General features: G+C 38.6%; 2 protein-coding genes across 2 annotated transcripts in view; both read left to right on the top strand.

Moving 5' to 3' along the window:
• dgki (diacylglycerol kinase, iota) overlaps window positions 1-4,558 on the top strand; it is a 113,835-nt gene extending 109,277 nt beyond the window's left edge. The window contains exon 35 of the mRNA XM_049567408.1: window positions 895-4,558. Coding sequence (XP_049423365.1) covers window positions 895-1,005 — 111 coding nt within the window. The 3' untranslated portion in view covers window positions 1,006-4,558. The remainder of the gene's footprint in view (window positions 1-894) is intronic.
• Window positions 4,559-11,571: 7,013 nt separating this feature from the next.
• LOC125883091 (mucin-5AC-like) overlaps window positions 11,572-19,824 on the top strand; it is a 184,771-nt gene continuing 176,518 nt past the window's right edge. The window contains exon 1 of the mRNA XM_049567228.1: window positions 11,572-11,591. The gene's annotated coding sequence lies outside the window, so the exon portion shown is untranslated. The remainder of the gene's footprint in view (window positions 11,592-19,824) is intronic.

Below are 19,824 nucleotides of genomic sequence, written 5' to 3'. Positions count from 1 at the left end.
ATCCTACAATCAGATTTCACATACCTTGTTTCCATATCAGCGAAACACTTACATGTGGCTTGAAACAAAGGGAGCCGAGCTCAAAAACAAACCACAGGGAAAAGTTTGGTAATTAACGCCAACAGGTGTGTAGCCTCTAGCATCCAGTAAAACAAGGAGTCAAGGGTAACCCCAACCTTCAAAATAAAAGCCCATGACCCCACCGGAAGAAAATACAAAATTCATAAACCTTCAAAACAAACATTAAACATTTAATTCAATAACCTAACTTAATTTGAAACCTTCCACTTTCCAGGTCATTTACAGTCACGGTCACTGTGAAAAATTACATCTCAGGCACATTCATCAGTGAAAAAGAACTCAACGACACGAACTGCTGCTTTTGTCACAATTTTATTTTCAAGATAGGATGATGAAACATTGAAAAAAATATACGCACAGTGCCCACAGGACACCACTGCAGCAATCTGCAATTTTAAAACAAGTGGCGGCCAGAGGCGTAAAGTGGCAGGGCAACGGTCCCTTCCCTAATTCAAACCCCCCCCTACCTCCGACCTCCTCGCTCTGACCACGGGCATCTTCAAACTCACGCATACATTTTTATCTCAATAGCAGCCGCCAGGACGTCGTCGCGGCTGTGGGGTCATTTTTGAAAGCAAAAGCACAATTTGTTGGCTCAGCTTCTGAAAAGTGACGATTTCCTGCTTGTCTTATTTTTCTGTGTGAGAAACTGGATATGTTTCAGTTTTGCACCGTTGGTTAGACAATTTAAATATGTCCGCTTCAGTTCTGGTAAATTTCATCGTTGAAAAAATGGTTATTGGGAAAGGAGTTGTCAGCTGCAGCCCTGCGCTCCGTTTTACTTTAGTGACAGTGTGTGTGTGTGTCCACCAGGGGAAGACACCAGCGGACCAAGCAGAGGGAGACTCGGAGCTCGCCACCTTCCTGAACGCCCAACAGCACACGTCCTCTGCCACCCACGAAGACTTGGAGACGGCTGTCTGAGGCGCACACGCACACTCTCACACACACACACTCGCTCGGTCTCTCTGGACTCTGCACACACTCGTAGTGGAGACGAATCTGGGAGAGAAAAGTGTTTAAGCGATCAGAGTCTGGTTTGTCTCTGCAGAGATGAACGGGACAGATCAGAGGAGTGAACTGCTTCAGCTCACAGCAGCACCACAGTGGAGATTTTAATGGTCAACTATTTATTTGTATTTATTTATTCATATTCTATTTATTGGTTGTGCTGATTGATTGATTGATTGATCGTTGGACTTTTAACGGTTCAGGATGCAAGTGCACTTTGAGCAGCCGTGGTGAGTTCACTTGTCGTTTAGGAGAGACGAACTCAAGAAAACATGTTTTATTTTGGTCACAGTTCATATTTGAAGAATGGGTTCACTCAGTAAAAAAATATGTGTTGATCAAGTATTTAAAATCAGATAGAAATGACTTCTGCTGAAAATAATTAAAATGACATAAATATATAAGTTTTATATGTGTTTGCCCCATAAAACCTGTGTGCCAAAGACACTGATGTAGTGTCATATCTGTCTCAGTAATGTTCCCACAATCCGTCACAGTGGTTTCTTTTCACATTCTCATAAATCTTCAGAACGTCGCTTTCATACCAAACAATGTAATGTTAATGTTAAGGATCACATTACAGGGTCAACGGAGGGCTGTGAACATTATAAAGCTAAAAAAAAAAATTAATTTCAGCTGTCTCACATTAGTTTAAGTACAGAAGAAAGGAACGATGAATCTTAATTAAAACCAGAGCTACAAATTGCCTCTCAAGTGAAACTGTTTCTCTGACTCAGCTGACCTGATAACTGAGTGCGTGTTACTCCACTAATTCCTAACCCTTGGGGGCAGTGTTGTAGTCAGGACCACTTGAACTAAAACCAGACTTGAGGTTGAGGCTGATTTTTATTTGTAATAAGGCTCTACACAGAGCCGACACTGTAGCTTACACAAGTGGCCTGTGTTGTAGTGAGCATTTATACTTGTGATATTAGATACTTAGATATAGATACTTGTGTGGGTGATGTGTCTGCGTCGTTCTGCACTTACGCCTCCAAAACACTAGATGGCGGTGGAACCCTTATGCCTCTGTTTTGATTTTCTGCAACGTTTGATTTGTCTGTTCCATTATAACTCACAAAGTTGTCAGACAAAGCAACTGTCTTATACTAGACATGTTTTCCCCACAAATACAACATGCTAATGTATTTAGCATACACCTATGACATTTCCCATTGCTTAAATTAGTCTAGCTGCTAGCTGACTTTTTCTCTACTCCTATTAAGCCTGAACAACAGCGTCATGTAACAAAGGTAATGTTACAAAATTTGGCTCCATCATAGGTCACAAGGTTCACTGACAAAACAGTTGTCTAATGCAGCATACACACTACACGATATCAGCCCGATTATAGCCCAACGCAGTGCCGTACCGTGTTGGCTCAGATCATGTACGACAATGAACATCGTTGATTCATGCCTAAAGCTGGATTTTTACTCGTGCGGTAGACCCTACGCTGTTGTGAGCATTTATGCCTGTGCAGTGGTGTGTCTGTGTCACTCTGCAGTTACACCTCCAAAACACTAGTCGGCGGTGAACGTTTCTGTGAAGTGCTGTAAAGTTTAGTTGATTCAAAACACACACATTAAACACACATTAAACATGGCTTAATAGAGACAATTTCAAACACAAGTACACAAATCAGCTTCACTATAACTCGCAGCATTCACAGACAAACACTTGTCTTTATCTGGACACATTTTCCCCACAAATACAACATGCTAATGTTTTTAGCACAAGCCTATGGCATTTTACATTGTATAAATTAGCCTAGCAGCTAGCAGACTTTTCCTCTACTCATATGAAGCCAGGGACAACAGCAACATTTAACAAAGGTTACAAAATTCAGCTCCATTACAGCTCACAAGGTTCACTGACAAAACAACTGTCTTATAATAAACATGTTTTCCAAACAAATACAACACGCTAACGTTATTAGCACAAGCCTATGACATTTTACATTGTATAAATTAGCCTAGCAGCTAGCAGAGATTTCCTCTGCTCATATGAAGCCAGGATAAATCACACACAAGACTTAAAATGCTATTTTTGTGGAGGCTTTATTGTCTTCACAATTTATTGTTTCTTATCTGTGAAATTAAAGTAAATAAAAGCTTTGTTTCCACTGAGGGAAATGGTTTCAGTTTACAGAGACAGACAGGAGCTCTGCATCGCCACAACGTGTAGTTACATTTCTGGGGAGGTGCACGTCAGGTTATGGTGTAGGGTACAGCGTACGCTCTACATCGACGCAGAGATACAGTGTCAGTTCAACAAAGAAGTATAAACTCCACCAGTGAGTCTGACACTACATAACACAGATAAAGTGTGGAACATGCAAACTATAGGCACTCCACAAACTGATGTGAAAGATCCACATTCTCATAAAACACAGAAAACAAATTAAGATCCCTCTCCATTCACCTCTTTTATAACTATATTGTCTATCTGTATGTGACTGAATGTACCATGAGAAATGTCTGGATAAAATAATCAGAAGGCATCACAGAGGGGATTTTTATTTCCTTTGTTTTCTGTGAGCAAACAAACACGAAGGATCAACTGAAACATCTTTATTCAGTGCTCCTTTTTTGCACTTATAATTTAGTGATATCCCCACAACCGTGTTTTTTTTAAATTAAAATCCAGAGTCCTCTTTGTCTGGAACCGACACAGGGCCGAATAGAAGCGTGGTCGAGACTCTCAAACAGTGATCTGAAGTCTGGTCTTGGGTGCTACAACACTGCCTCAGGGTCTGACACATAAATTTCACGTGTCACAAAATGAGTTTAAGAAAGAAAAAAACACAAGTTTGCTTTTTATTCTTGTGAAACACTTGATACTTCCACCTTTTTAAGCCTCTAAAAACTCCTCAAACAACCTCAGAAGGAAAAAAAAATATTAGTCTTTGCTCCAACTTCTCCCAGTTTATACTGGTTTGTTTTAAGGTTTAACAAGCTAATAAAGGTTGGGAAGCACTGGTTTATTCCACAAACACCATTCTCCCTGAACACTGAACTATAACTGGTTACCAGGCATGTCAGATAAAGATTTTAAAGAATTGGAAATATTATATAACGAAGCCAGTGTTGGCCTAGAGTGGAGGAAAACCAACACATTAGTTCAAGTGAAACCATGAAGCAGCCGGTTGGTTTGAAAGGACAGAGCAGACTGTGTTTAAAGCAGAGTCACTAATCTGATCATTTTTAAACGCTGCCGTCACACAAACAAGTATTTTAACTTTTCACAGTGTGTTTGTGGTACTTCTGACCCGACAAGGCTTTTCACATGCAGTGTGTGTGCGTGCGTGTGTGTGTATGTATGATGATATTCTTCATTCCATATCAAACCCTGAAGAGTCAGTACAGCTGCAGCAGGAAGTTTTCACTGCTCTCTGTGCAGCTTGTGCAAAACTACAGATTGTGTTATAACTGTGTGTGTGTGTGTGTGTGTGTGTGTGTGTGTGCAGCATCTATCCAAGAAGAAAAGAAGAATCTGAGCCATATTCAATGCAATATGAATAGATTACGTCTTTTTGCATTTCTATATTAATCGTTTACATTACATTAATGTTTTTAAACATAGTTGACCATTTAGCACCGAGGAGTATTGAATGTGCAATTTTACTTCAGTGCTGGTTGGGTATATGATTGTTTTATGTTTTTATTTTTTTTTCTTTTGTGTGCATGTATGTCGATGGATTGAACTTTTAAACAGCCCTGTGAGGTCTCTTTTGATATAACCTGTTGTAAACAAAATTCATATATAAAAGAGGAACTGCTTTCCCCAGAGTGTTTGCGGGGAAACATTTTAAAGATTCACATGTAGCCATCGTAGAAGTCTGTCGACTTTTAAACTGCACTGCATATTAATGTCATGTATGTTAACGAACAACATGTTGAAAGTCCCGTTTTCGGCTGCTACTAATATCCAGTGTTATTTGTTATATTGTGTGTTTCTGCAGGGTTTTTAAGGACATTTTTGTGAATCACTAAAGGATCGTTTTATTTGAAGAAAGAGCGGTCACACAGTGAGGCAGTATCTTTTCCAGTTTGAGGTCCACTTGCTATGTTCTTCCAGAGCTTTCAGCAACATTTCGTGGCTGAAAACTCCAGACGAAAGCTAGTAAATGTACCTTAAAGGGTGGGACCATTATTGTCAATGTTACTTTAAATAATTTTTAAATCTTTCTGTAGCTTCCCAGTAGTGTTACTCATGAGTTCAAATCCAGACATTTAAATTTTGGTTGTCTTAGCGTCAAAATGCTGTTTTCCCAAGCTCTTATAAAAACGCTTTCTCACACGTCCTGACCAGGTTTCTGCATGATGGCATCACTACATATAAACCCTTTTAGGGTCGACGTCACAATGACGTCAGTTCAGTTTGTTAGCTGCCTCTCCACCACAGGGCTGTAGGCTACACAGGAGTCTTAAAATGTGTTTGTCTTGTTGTGTTATTGGGAGCCAGAATAGAAGGAGTCATGGCTCAAAACCAGCCGCCACTGCCCGTCAACAAAAACAAAGATGGTTAAATGTGATGAGACCAAAGGACTGGACGGAGGCCATCATTAAAAATGCTCACATGTGCAGCGCACACTTCATATCAGGTTAGGGAAAAAGTATTTCCTGTTGTAGGGATGAATAAGGTTATGTGTATTAAGGGTTATCATGTCCACCTCATCAGACACTGGCTTTAGAGCCGACATGCCACATCCAAGCCTAGTTGCACCACTAAATTTGAGTAACAACTAGTGTAAACATGGGTGCATTGTTGTGAGTTTGTGTGCATCTTAAAGTCAAACATGTGGGCATAAAATTAAAATTAGAGCACAAAATGGCTGACATGTTGTATGATGAAAAAAAATGTGCTGTGTTCTTAAAGATAACAGCAATGATCTCAAATTTTGTGAACATCAGTTACTTTATCCCAATTCTAGTGTGCATTTGGGGCGCTATGGAGCCCACTGGACACTGCTTACGCACAAAACGAGGCCTAAAAGAGGCGTACACCACTTGCAACGCAAACTGTGTGATTTATAAAAACAGGCTTGATGGGAGAAACTTTGACACATGCTTACGAACATTTTGGAAACGGTAAAGTTAGCGATGCACATCTAATATTTTTTTGGATTGTGTTTAGTATAGATCCTACGCACTGTTTTATAAACGAGACCCCTGATGTTCGTGCCAATTTACGCAAGTGTTCAAGCATCCTAAGCCCCTTTAGGTTCGTCGCCCTTTTAGAAATCATAAATTAACGTCAGCATGTTTCTTGACATGACTTTAATTTACACATTTCCTCTCATGATCAGTAAGCTTCTCTTGCGTATTTGCAGTGATACTCTCTAAAATAATACGTAGTCTGGTAAACAAGTGAAAAGTCAAATTTTGCCTTTAGATCAAAAATATATTTTTAATTGACACTTTCCAGCCAATCAGACGTTGATTCCATGGCCGTGGTATACATTTAATTACACTGAAAAATATATTAAGAAAAAGATACATGTTTTTTTGTCTGTGGGTTTTTTTTGTTTTGCTTTGTAAAGTGTTACATTCAGGGGCGTTGGAATATAAAAAGTAGAGTGATTTTGTTTTTGTTTTGTTTTTACAAATTTGAATCCCAAACTCACACGACAGTATTTTTCTTTTATGACATATGAAATGCTCTGCAGCACTTGTGAGGAATTCCTTGACTAAATCCACATTTCAGACCCCTCAGATCAGAGTGTATTCCTTTTTTTGCCGTTGATATGTTTATGATGCAAGACTTCTACGATGGCCACCGTCGTCAGCGTCCAGCTGAGACATTCCTCTGAGTGTCTCCAGACAACAAAACAGACAAAAAGTGTAAATGAAATCCTTGAACATCTGTGAATGGTGATGACCTTTTCTATGAAGTGACTGTGGTAATAAGCTCGGCCCGCTCTGAATGACATGCACACACGCTTCTTCTTATCACTCTTTCTATTGAGTAGAAACTTTGTATTAAATTGTGTCTCTCATCAGCGTTGGTTTATGCATGGCATTTTCTTACCTCCTTCCTCTGGATTATTTTCTGGTAATGGCATAAAGGATGGCATTATTGTTGTTTAAACTATTCAATAATTATAGTTTTAAATGATTCCTCCCTGAGGTTCCTCTTAGGTTGGACATGTGGTTTTCTTTTGCTTTTGTATTTCTTATTTCTCTGCTGATGATGACGATGATGATGATGATGATGATGATGATGGGATTACTTGAAGTTTGTTGTTTTGTTTTATTTGTTAAAAGAAGATGTGATGCTGTAGTTTTGCCTCTGACATTATTTCCTGTTTCAATGATTTGTGGTAAAATCCACCAAGGACAGTTACTTCCTCTTTCTAATGGGAACCAACCGCTATTATGCAGACGCATGCAAACTGAAACTTTCAGATGCAAAAATTCCCAGTAGTGTGCAGTCACTATGTTTTTTATTTAGCTTTTGTGTCACATCTGCACACTGACTGCAAACCATAACCCAGAATGATTAAACATCTTAAAACAATTCAACCATTCTTTGTATACAATGACAATAATACATATAATAAATAAAATATATCAAAATTATTGCAAACATATCAAGACTATCAAGTTCACAGCCATGCTAGCAGCTCTGTGTGGCTGCACTTTGAGCTCAATGCTAACTTCAGCATCCTAACATGCTCACAATGACAACATGTTGATGTTTAGCGGGTATGTTTACCATGTTCACCATCTTAGTTTAGCCTGTTAGCATGCTAACATTCTCACAATGACAGCATGTCAACGTTTAGCAGGTAAAATTTTTACCACGTTCACCATCTTAGTTTTGCCTGTTGGCATGCTAACCTGCTTACAATGACGACATGTTGTTTAGCACGTATGTTTACTATGTTTACCATTGTCAGCGTGCTAACATGCTCACAATGACAATGTGTTGAACGTGTTGATGTTTAGCAGGTATATTAACCATGTTCACCATCTTAGGTTAGCCTGTTAGCATGCTAACATGCTCACAATGACAATGTGTTGATGCTTTGCAGGTATGTCTACCATGTTCATCATTTTAGTTTAGCCTGTTAGCATGCTAACATGCTCACAATGACAACATGTTGATGCTTTGCAGGTATGTCTACCATGTTCATCATTTTAGTTTAGCCTGTTAGCATGCTAACATGCTCACACTGATAACAATGATAACGTGTTGACGTTTAGCAGGTAGCCTATAGGGTGCGTTCATAAATCTAATCTGACACTGTTCAAAGAAACCTCTGTAGCACCACACAGAGTTAAGTCCATTTATCTTTTCGTGAAGTTGACATAAAAGATTTTTGCTAATCTGGCACTTTGGTGGACTTGTCCAAAATTATATTTAAACAACCTTTTTTCCTTCCATCACTCTGATTTGACATTTAAGCTCTAGACGTTGGCACTGTATAAAACCTTCACAGACTTTTAGTCGAACAAAATGTTACAGAAACAAGTAAAGCTGATACTCTCCTCTTTAAAGTCATTAAAATAACAAATAATCCAGGTAAAATGTACAGTAGAGTGTAAAACCTTTTAGTCTTTTACAGTTAAAATTTGCATTACCTTGACTTTAGATATGGTTTTGGTCCCGTCAGGATTTATACGATAAAAAGATGCCCTGAGCACATCAGCACAGATTACTAATCTAGCAGGCTACTGACAAACCACTGGAGTTCTTAATATATGATGACTTTCAGTACAGCTCATTTCTGTCAATCATTCATGTCAGTGTTTGTAATATTGGGTACAAGGTCCACACGCACATCCAAACCACAAAAAAGGGCAGGTGCTGAGCCGAAAAAAGACAAAGAATGCAAAGAAGAAACAGCTCGCGCACCGCAGGGCTCCAATGTTCAGTGCATTTATTAGCACCGTGTGCAGCAGAGAAATAGAAGTAACGTATCGAGCAAGACGCTCTTCGTCAGATTTGAGATACACAGGTTGACGCCATCTTAAGTACATGTGATATGTGATATGGGTCTCGTGATCCAATGGGTTACAGGGAAAAGAACATAAAGCAAGCAAAAACAAATCTCTCTCTCTCTCTCTCTCTCTCTCTCTCTATATATATATATAGATATAGATATAGATATATATAGATATATAGATATAGATATATAGATACATATAAAATAAACCACAAAAAGCACAATACAAGGCTGTGTATGACAGTAGTCAAGAACAGAATTTCTAAGCAGATAGCATGTGCACAAGGGCACACACACACAAACACACTAACTGTGATGCATGTGTACACATGAGTAAAGTCACAATACCAGCAGCAGTATATAACAACCAAATAGTGAAATCAACTGACAGAGAATATAGAAAAAGTTACAGGAAAGGACGGTTGTCCATTTCTTAACTCATACCCTTGGGTGACATAGTCTCTAAAGTGTAAATCCAGAACAGTTCACGTTTGAGGAGTGAGTTATTTACACACACACCCCCCCCACATAGGTGGACGTACCTGTTCAATACCGATATAACTCAAGGAGGCAACAGTGTGTTTCATGAGGTTAAAGTGATTAGCCACGGGGCTGTTTTGGTCATGATTTCTGATAGCACACCTATGTTCAGAAATTCTGTTCAGAAGGTCTGGATGTTTTACCAATATAAGCGAGACCACAGGGGCACTTCAGCATGTAAGTATGTAAGCATGTAGTGTTTGTAATGTTACAATCAAAAGAAATGCTGACAGAAGCTTTTTGTCTCATAATTTTGACGTTTGTCCTACAATTATGACTTTAATCGTGTAATTTTGACGTTTTGTCTTTTAAATTTTGACTTTTTGTTTGATAATTTTGACTTTTGTTTTCTAATTTTGACTTTTTGTTTTCTAATTTTGACTTTTTGTCTTCTAATTTTGACTTTGTTTTCTAATTTTGACTTTTGTCTTCTAATTTTGACTTTTTGTTTTCTAATTTTGACTTTTCTAATTTTGACTTTTTGTTTGATAATTTTGACTTTTTGTTTTCTAATTTTGACTTTTGTCTTCTAATTTTGACTTTTTGTTTGATAATTTTGACTTGTTTTCTAATTTTGACTTTTTGTTTGATAATTTTGACTTTTTGTTTTCTAATTTTGACTTTTTGTTTTCTAATTTTGACTTTTTGTCTTCTAATTTTGACTTTGTTTTCTAATTTTGACTTTTGTCTTCTAATTTTGACTTTTTGTTTTCTAATTTTGACTTGTCTTCTAATTTTGACTTTTTGTTTGATAATTTTGACTTTTTGTTTGATAATTTTGACTTTTTGTTTTCTAATTTTGACTTGTTTTCTAATTTTGACTTTTTGTTTGATAATTTTGACTTTTTGTCTTCTAATTTTGACTTTTGTCTTCTAATTTTGACTTGTTTTCTAATTTTGACTTTGTTTTCTAATTTTGACTTTTGTCTTCTAATTTTGACTTTTTGTCTTCTAATTTTGACTTTTTGTTTGATAATTTTGACTTTTTGTTTGATAATTTTGACTTTTTGTCTTCTAATTTTGACTTTTGTCTTCTAATTTTGACTTGTTTTCTAATTTTGACTTTTTGTTTGATAATTTTGACTTTTTGTCTTCTAATTTTGACTTTTGTCTTCTAATTTTGACTTGTTTTCTAATTTTGACTTTTTGTTTGATAATTTTGACTTTTTGTCTTCTAATTTTGACTTTTTGTTTTCTAATTTTGACTTTTTGTTTCACAAATTCAACTTTTTGTTTCATAATTTTGACTCTTATCTCAGAATTTTGACTTTTTGTCTTATACTTTTGACTCTTATCTCACTTTTCCCATTTTTATTTCATAATGTTGACTAATAATTTGACTTTCTGTCTCATAAGTTTGACTTTTTGTCAAGTGGTTTCCACTATTTTTGACTTACTGAACCAAAATGTTGACCTACCATGTGCATTTTCTTTTAAAAAATCATGAGTATTTGTTCAGAGGTCATATATGAGACTCTACTGCCAGTAAAACCTGTTTGGTCTCTTTCATATCTTCCTCCTGTGCTACAGATATTCACATTGCAGAGTATTTCACTACTTGGTGTAAACTTTAACTTGATAACAAAAGTGTCTGAACAGACACAAGTACAAGTTTGCCTTTGCTGGCGTACTGAAACACATGTTCACTGTATGCTGCAGGTTCTTCTGTCCTTACTTCCGTTAGCACTTTATTATTCAGCGTAAACAGGAAGTGAACTGTGACGTATGTTTCTGCGTATGTGGCTGTAAAGTCAAGTACAAGCCCGCTAACTGCTGCCACTTTACCAAACAGGAAACAGACCTCTGGTAGGTGACATCATGTCATCAGCTGATCTGGAGCTTTTGTTAACGTCAGTCTTTCTCTGCAGGCTGAATTGTAGATGTTCACATTCCATTGTCTCTAAAGAGTTCTCGGCCATTACGATGTAAAAATGAAGATTAAAAGTGAATCAGCAACATTTCATAACATGATCAAAAGCTCCAGAACGACTGAATGGACCCAAAGGTGAAGCTACTTTTATTATTCATTGTTTCTAAGCTCGAGAGAAAACTTTCAGTCTCGACATACTTACAGTGTTTTGAGTGTGTCTGCCAAACATGACTTTAGGTTTCAGACCACTTTATAAACTTTCAAAACAGGCAAAATCTGTGCAGCTGAATCTTTGAAAATTAATAATTATGCAAATAAAATTCATCTGAAACCAGAGATGAACAAGTGTTTTTAAGATGCATCTGAAGTAAGTGAACAGGAACAAATCAGTTCACTGACTTAAGTGTTTCGACAATAGTACAAGTTTACAGGGCCATATGGAAACACATTTACACCACTTAATGAAAAAAAAGATGAAAAGTAAATCATGACAGGAAGATAATTTTAATTTGTTTTTTTTTTTCTGATAATTAAGATTTTGACTTGTGTCCTCTAATTTCGACTTTTTCTCCAACAATTTTGACTTTTATCATATAATTTGGCGTAATGTCTTCTAACTTTGACTGTTTGTTTGATTAACTTTTTCTCATAATTTTGACTTTTATATTGTGATTTTGACTTTCTTTCTAATTATATTGCATTTTTGTTTCATAATTTTGACTTATTGTGGTAATTTTGACTTTTTCTGACTAGCCCTAGGAGATGGCATGATTTTATAATTTAGTTTTTTGTTTGTTTGTTTTCTTTCCTGATGATTTCATTATCTGGTGACTTATTAAGCTCATCCTACGATCCCTGTGGGAACCACAATGATTGACTGAAAAAATACATTAAGTAAAAATAATACATAAAGACCAACCATAAATAGAAAAGATGAATCTAAGGTCATTTGTCTGTTTATTTAATTTTGTTATGGCCAGAGTATGTTGAAACTTGACTGTTGAGTCAGTTTTATACCAGTGAATCATGCTAAAGTCACGGCTGTGTTGCACTTTCTGTTTCACTGCTCAGGCGATGCAGCGATGTGTAGTGTCAGTGTGTGTGTGTAGAAATGAATCATTTCGTGGAAAAAGTAAGAATTACTTATCCTCCCATTCATCGCCAAAATAGTGCAGGTTAAGTTCTTAAATGTTTGGGAAGATTTCAGGGGCCAAACGTGGTTTAATAACCGTGAGTATATTTGGTCAAATGTCAGTGGGAATGTAAACTTCCTCTTTCATATTTTAGTTTACTTGTTACAGGTTCCCATTTTTGTCTTGACAAAACTTAAGTGCCAAAATATGTTAACCAATGATATTTTATCTTTCAGAACAATAGCAGGTTTTGCTTTCTGTCTTCTAACCAACACAAGGAGGCTCTGGAAGTTTCTGTCACAACAAATACATCAGAAGCCACTTTGAAGGGGGCTTTAATCAGTTTGTATGAAAATAATTGCTGATGGTTTTATATTCCTTATCTACGAGTCAATAAGCATGGTGCCCTAACATGTCTATTATCTTACGATTATTAGTGTAACAAACGGCCTCTTGAGCTTTCTATATTTCACAAACAAGCTCTCGAAGATGGCCTACAAACCAAACTGTTCCCAGCATTCATGTGTAATATTGAACGATCGCCATGTGTTCACCAATTTTGAGTAGACGTCACAGTTGCATCACAGCAGTTGTGCGCTTGATGATGGCAGAAAAACAGTGGACATCGGAGAGAAAGAGTTGTCATACCCGGACTTCAAATGTCTTCTTGCGCCCTGTCGGACAGTTTCCCGACAGTTTCCAGCAGCTCTCAGTCAACAGAGGAAGTATTTCACACCCTGTTCGACCTGATGCTGATTTATTAAAATGTTATCAGACTCATATCAGTTTGTTCTCAGTCTCCAGTTGTTTTGATTAAGATACAGTAAGTGTTGATAAGATAGAGGTTGGTAAGATAGAGTAGGTTGTTGACATTCTGGGACACCGTGTCAAGTTCTGCCTGTTACATGCATTGTCTTCTTTCAAAATACACTTGTGTTTTCACAGGAAATTTAACGTTTACATACAGTCTCTTTCAAAATAAAAGCACTATGTCAGTACAACAAAAACGTGGTTGGGTTCAGAGAAAAAGAACAGGCTTTGGCTTTAGAATCTCACAGTACACAAACACCGCTCTCTCGGGTGAAAGTCGGTGTTTGTCACTGTTTCTCCAATGTTGCTGGGCACCGTTAAACTATAATCCCAATTGGCCACGTATCATGCCGACGGTAAAGGACGCCCTTTTTCTGTTGGTTTCTGATGCTGCAAGTCACTGCCCAAGTGCTGGATTTTGACAACTTTAGAGTGAGACCAGGCTCATTCGATCACCAGCGACTGCCACACAATGCATCCCACCAAGCATTTTTAGGTCTATTATACGTCTAATATACGTCTAAATGTTCCTTAGACGTCTAGTCTAAAATTGGTCTATTAGGGGTATAGAAATGAAAGTTTTTTAGACGTCTAAATGTAGACTAGACATCTATTAGACATCTAAACAACGTATATATATAGACATCTTAGACGTTTAAATCACGTACAACAGACGTGTACATTTAGACGTCTACATTTTAGACGTTCACCTGATGTTCATGCTTATACCAAATATAAACCCAGGTATAGACTTAGACGTTGATTAGACGTCTATTAGAGGTCTAGTCTAAATTTTGACGTCTAATAAACTTTCATTTCTATACCACTGTTAGACCATTTTTAGACTAGACGTCTATTAGATGTCTAATAGACCTAAAAAAAAAAAGCTCAATGGTTATAGTCAATATTTTAATAAATTGACAAAATATCATTAATGCATATTTTCATAAACATCTAATACATTAATGACAATTTGTCAATTTATGAAGATATTCACAAGAAACATTTAAATAGCCAAAAAAGTACTGTAGACCCAGATTCTCTACAAAGACACCAAACTTTACCTGCAATGCTTACCTTTTTTCGTCGCTGATCTCGTGGCCTTGCGGCCATGCCGATAACTTTTATCACGGACTACTTCGCTCAGAGCGGAATGAGATTTTTCCCGGAATTGGTTGCACGGTGCGTCACGTGACCGTGATACACCAATAAGGTGGCTGCATTTTTGTCAACAGCGCAGGCAACATGGCGGCAGCCAGCGTTACCAAGACGGAGAAAAAAAAACACCTAATATTTAATAATCGAATGGAATTTCACTGACCAACTTTGTTGTCAAGTGCTCAGCAGGACCCGGGTTTTCAGATGAACCAAAGATTTTTTTGGGATTTATACGTTTTGACCGGATAAGGCGAAAACACCGGTCACGCTACGGTGTAAACAAAGCTACAATGCTGCAATGACGAGCTCGACCCACGAAAAAGCACACCTCCCACAGCTGTACTTGGGCACTGCACATAGAAAGAGCTGGCTATTCCATCAGATTATTGTTGTTTGTTTTTTTCTCTCCTAATATTAAAATAAAAAAATATATAATTACAAAACATGGTCTAATTATAGACGTTGAAATGCGGGATATTAGACGTCTACATCTAAACTACACCTTATAACGATTATGGCTATTAAAATGATTTTAGTCCAATGTTTAGAGATCAGTTCTGCAACGTGCAGTTATTATTTTAAATAAACAACTACTGAATAATGGATTAAATTCAATTGTCTAGATTCGGTCTATATCTAGACGTTGAAATGCAGTAGACATTTAGATGTCTAAATCTCGACTATATCTATACTATACTGTATATCGCTCAACGGCTATCATTATTATTTTAGTTAAGTATTTGGAGATCAGTTATGCACCTTACAGTTGTTTTTTTAATTAATAGTTATCGAATATCGAATATCGAATCGGAATCCAGACGGTTGAAATTAAGTCTAAAAAATAACTAGACGTCTAATATCCGTCTATTGCTCAGTGGGATGGCGGTTAGTTTTGTGTCCGTCTTCATCCTGACATCTGACTCACATGATCCAGGCAGCTGCAGTTTTTAGAGCCAAGCGCTGCAGTTGCTCGCCACTGACTGCAGGACCCAGGGCATGATGGGAAACACCTGGCTCTCACCTGATCCAACAGCTGATTGGTTGATTCAACACCACCACAGCACACCCGTGCATGGCTTCATTACTGACTGTGCTGACCTGCACACTCCATTGGTTATTTAGGTTCATTTTAGTTGAATAAATGATGCTTATTTTAACCAATTCTTTTATGTGGACTTCCTGTTTGTCACATTCATTGAGCCAGTTTGTGACAAATGAGGGCTCGTCTGGGATCAGATGCGTTCGGTAAGGTTAAATCTTGCCTTAGTGTGACACAGTAGACTTGATTTGTTATATGGGATCAATCTAGTTTGTGACTCTTGTGGTTTGCGAATGCTAAATTGAGGTTAAGAACATTTCAGGAGCACAGTTTAAAGTGTTTTTGGTATTAGCATTGTGACTGAGATTGTATCACACAGGGCCGCCCCTCCCTAAACGCAGAACACGCGCTGTGCGTCGGGCCTCATCTTCCATGGGGGGCAACATTTTGCTGCAATGATTGACAACACTCCACATCTGAACAATAAGAGGGGTGTGCTGGCAGGCACTTGCAGAGCTGCGGCAGGTGAAGAGTGGTCGACATGTCGTCCAAAAGAGCCTCAGGAGTGTGTGCGGGGACGGGAGGGCGGGCTCCATGGAGGGAGAGACCCGAGCCTCGGGGGTATGTGCGGGCCGGGAGGTCGGATGCTCCCAGAGAGGGGAGAGGGAGAAATATAGCTAAATAAGATGGAAATAGAAAAGAATGTCTCTGTATTTTATTTGTTTTCAGTGTTTAATTAAGGTGGGAGAGGCGGAGGGCTGAGGGAGATCGGACGCCTCCAGAGAGGGGAGAGGGAGAAATATAACAAAATAAGATTAAATAGGAAAAACCTGTCTCCCTCTTTTATTTTGTTTTCAGTGTTGAATCAAGGGTGGGGATTGAGGTGGTGGAGGTTACTTTCTTTTGATGAGTAATTGATGGCTATTTGTGACTCAGATTTGTTTATTTATTTATTTCAGTTTGAAGTTATTTTTATTTAATATTTATTTATTTATTTTAATTTTTTTATTTTATTTGACTCATACAGCCAAACTACTGTATCTACAGTACATTTGTTATTGCCAATACAGGTTGTCAAGTTAAATGGCAAGTTGTTGTACGGTCATTTTGTACCTATGATACATTTGGGATGGGGGCCTCCAAATAAAATTTCACTTAGGGCCCCAATTTGGTCAGGGGCAGCCCTGGTATCACACAAGGATTTTTGTTTCTGTAGTCCATTTTTAGAATCAGCGTATAAATAAGCACCAGCAGTATCTGTCGATAGACTAGAGTTGAGATTAGTTGGTAAGGGTTGCCAGTTAGATACATTCACACTACTGAACTTCGCCCTCAGTCACATGTTTTCTGTTCACAGAATAATCCTCCTGGATCCTGCAGTCGGTGGAGAGCAACTGCAGCGCCTGGCTCTAAAAACTGCAGCCACCTCAGTCATGTGAGATTATTGTTGTCCACTTTTACATGACAGCAGAGCAAGTCGGGATGAAGACAGACCCTAGTGATGGGATTTCTTGATTACTTGTGAGAGCCGGTTCTTTGGCTCTCGTTCACTTTGAAGAGCCGGTTCAAAGATGCTGTTTGTTCATGATCTGGATATTGTAGTGATGTGATGTTCACAAATGAGCCGAGTCTTTGTATCAGCTCTTTGAAGTGAATGAGTGAGCGGCTGCACTGTCTTTCTCCCTCACAAACTAGTCTCTCTCAACTTGTTCTTGTTCTTAAAGGGAAATTTCGGTTTATTTCAACCTGTCTCCTGTCGTCCTAAATTTGTGAATGCTGCAGTACTGTCCGGTTCTGCCTTCCAGCTGTTGCTGCTTGTTCTCGCGATATTTCGGCTGCGCTTTGGAAAGCAGAGCTAAATGATAAACAAACATGGCAGCACACCGGTAAGGTAAGACAACATGTTTACATGTCGTTTTCTATATGTTCTCTGACATTTATCCTAACGATATGAGGCGGTCTTTGTGGGAAAAAAAGCTTGTTTAGTGGACTAACTTTGCACTTGAAGGTTGCCCGTTCACTTACGTTTGAACAGGTCTGACGCTACTATGCACCATGGCTGTATCTAGGCTAACGGCTAACACGCTAACTATTATTTCTATGTCACTAGTCACTTGAAACAAATTTAGGACGATAGGAGACAGGTTGAAATAACCGAAATTTCCTTTTAATGGATACAGATTAAATTTAAGCAAAAAACAAAGAAATTAGCAAATGGCTCGTTCACTTCAAAGAGCCGGTTCAAAGACTCGGCACGTTCGCGAACGTCACATCACTAACAGACACAAAACTAACCAGCATGCATGTTCTGACAATCACCGGTGATCTAATGAGCCTGGTCTCACTCTAAAGTTGTCGAGCTCCGGGGCTTGGGCAGTGACTTGCGGGATCAGAAACCAACGAGAAAAGGTGTCCTCTAATATGTAGCAATAAGAAGGATTAAAAGCCGTAAAACAAACACATAATAAAACAAAATATATTGGCTCATATAAGATAACAGTGACACTCTGCACTTACTGCATTATCTAATGATTATAGATACCTGTTTGTATTTAGTTTCCTAACTCGTGTTCTTTATGTGTGCCCATGTTTATCTGCTTTTGCAAGTGCACTCTTCAAATATAAAATGTGAGAGGTTATATCTGTCTTTATTTTAAACAGTGATATCAAATTCACAACACTTGTTCCTTTTCATCTTTCTGCCTCGGGGGTCGCAGTTTCTCACGTCTACAGTTTTTGTGTGTACGCATGGGTCAGAGCTTCCGTGGAAGACCACACATTTTCCTGTCAAGTTAGATTTTTTAGAAATCCCAAAGTTTGTGTAGAAAGGGGCATACGCCGTCTTCTGTGTGTACGCCACATTTATGAATGAGGCCCCGGGTTATTGTTCCTGCACCAGCCAGTCAGCCGCTCCACTTTGTCCCTATATGACTCACCCCTCCCATCCCAAAGAGAGAGAGACCCACCAATGTTGTGCCATCAGCGAACTTAATGATGGTGTTGCTGGAGTGGGTGGTGGTGCAGTCGTGGGTGTAGACAGTGTAGAGTAGGGGGCTCAGCACACAGCCCTGAGGGGAGCCAGTGCTGAGGCCGAGAGCTGTTGAGGTTTGTTGGCTTACTCTGACAGGAAGTCCAAGATCCAGCGGCAGATGGTTGATGAACGCTGAGGTACAACCCACAAAGAGTAGCTGTGCGAAGCTGCCCTGCTGCTCTACGTGGGCCATTTAACATGATTCATGTAAAATGGAGGCTGAGCCATGGACATAAATTACAGATCAGCTGTAAAGCATTTTAATAGGCTACTCTGTCACAACTAAAACATTGGAGACTGAAAACAAACTGTATGGGTCTGATAGGATTTCAAGAAAGCGGCAACAGGTCTAACAGGATGTGAATTAGTTCCTCTATTGGCTCAAAGCTGCTGGAGCTGTCCGACTTCACTGTGGTTTTTTGTCACCACCTCCTGCTGCAGCTGCCTGATCTCACCCATTGTCAGTGTCGTGCAGAGCTAATAATAGTTCCACACATCGGGTCAATCTTACCTCCTCACTGAGGAAGAAATTTCTTTCCCTGCCTTGCTCAGAGTTGCCCTGAGGACTTTCCTAAATCACTCCTATGCTAGGACGCCTTTCTACAATATTTTGGGCTATGTTAGGAGCTCTCTGAGAGTGTTCTCAAGAGTGTTTGTGAATATGGCCCCTGATAATTAGGCTCAGACACCCTGGTCTGTCTGGTCGACCGCTGAGGAGGATTAAATCCTGACTGGTGGATCAGTGATCTTTTTTTTAAAGATTATTTTTATGGGCTTTTTGCCTTTATTGACAGGACAGAGAGTGAAATGGGGAGACAGAGAGAGTGGGGACTGACATGCAGCAAAGGGCCGCGAGCCAGATTCGAACCCGTGGCCGCTGCAGCGAGGCGATGCCTCTGTACATGGGGCGCCGGCACTATCGTGGATCAGTGATCTGCCAGAACTGATTCTCAACAGGAATATTAAGTTTGAGTTGTTGTTTAATTTGTTGAAACAAAATCAGTCACATACAATGACCTGAAAAGATGCCTGAAGGCAGCTTTTTAAGTTCAGTAACTCCATGAATTTTTCATCAGACTACACCAGTTTTTTATTTTGAGTCCTGACTTTGGTTTTTCTAGCTGCTGAAATGTGGCTCTACAGTGTAAACAGGTTTGTTTTTGCCTCAAATCTGAGTTCTGAAAATGTGTTTTTCAA

The sequence above is a fragment of the Epinephelus fuscoguttatus genome, linkage group LG22, assembly GCF_011397635.1.
Source record: "Epinephelus fuscoguttatus linkage group LG22, E.fuscoguttatus.final_Chr_v1".
Classification (NCBI taxonomy): Eukaryota; Metazoa; Chordata; class Actinopteri; order Perciformes; family Serranidae; genus Epinephelus; species Epinephelus fuscoguttatus.
The sequence above is the reverse complement of the archived record's forward strand: the minus strand, read 5'-3'. Positions and strand labels throughout refer to the sequence as shown.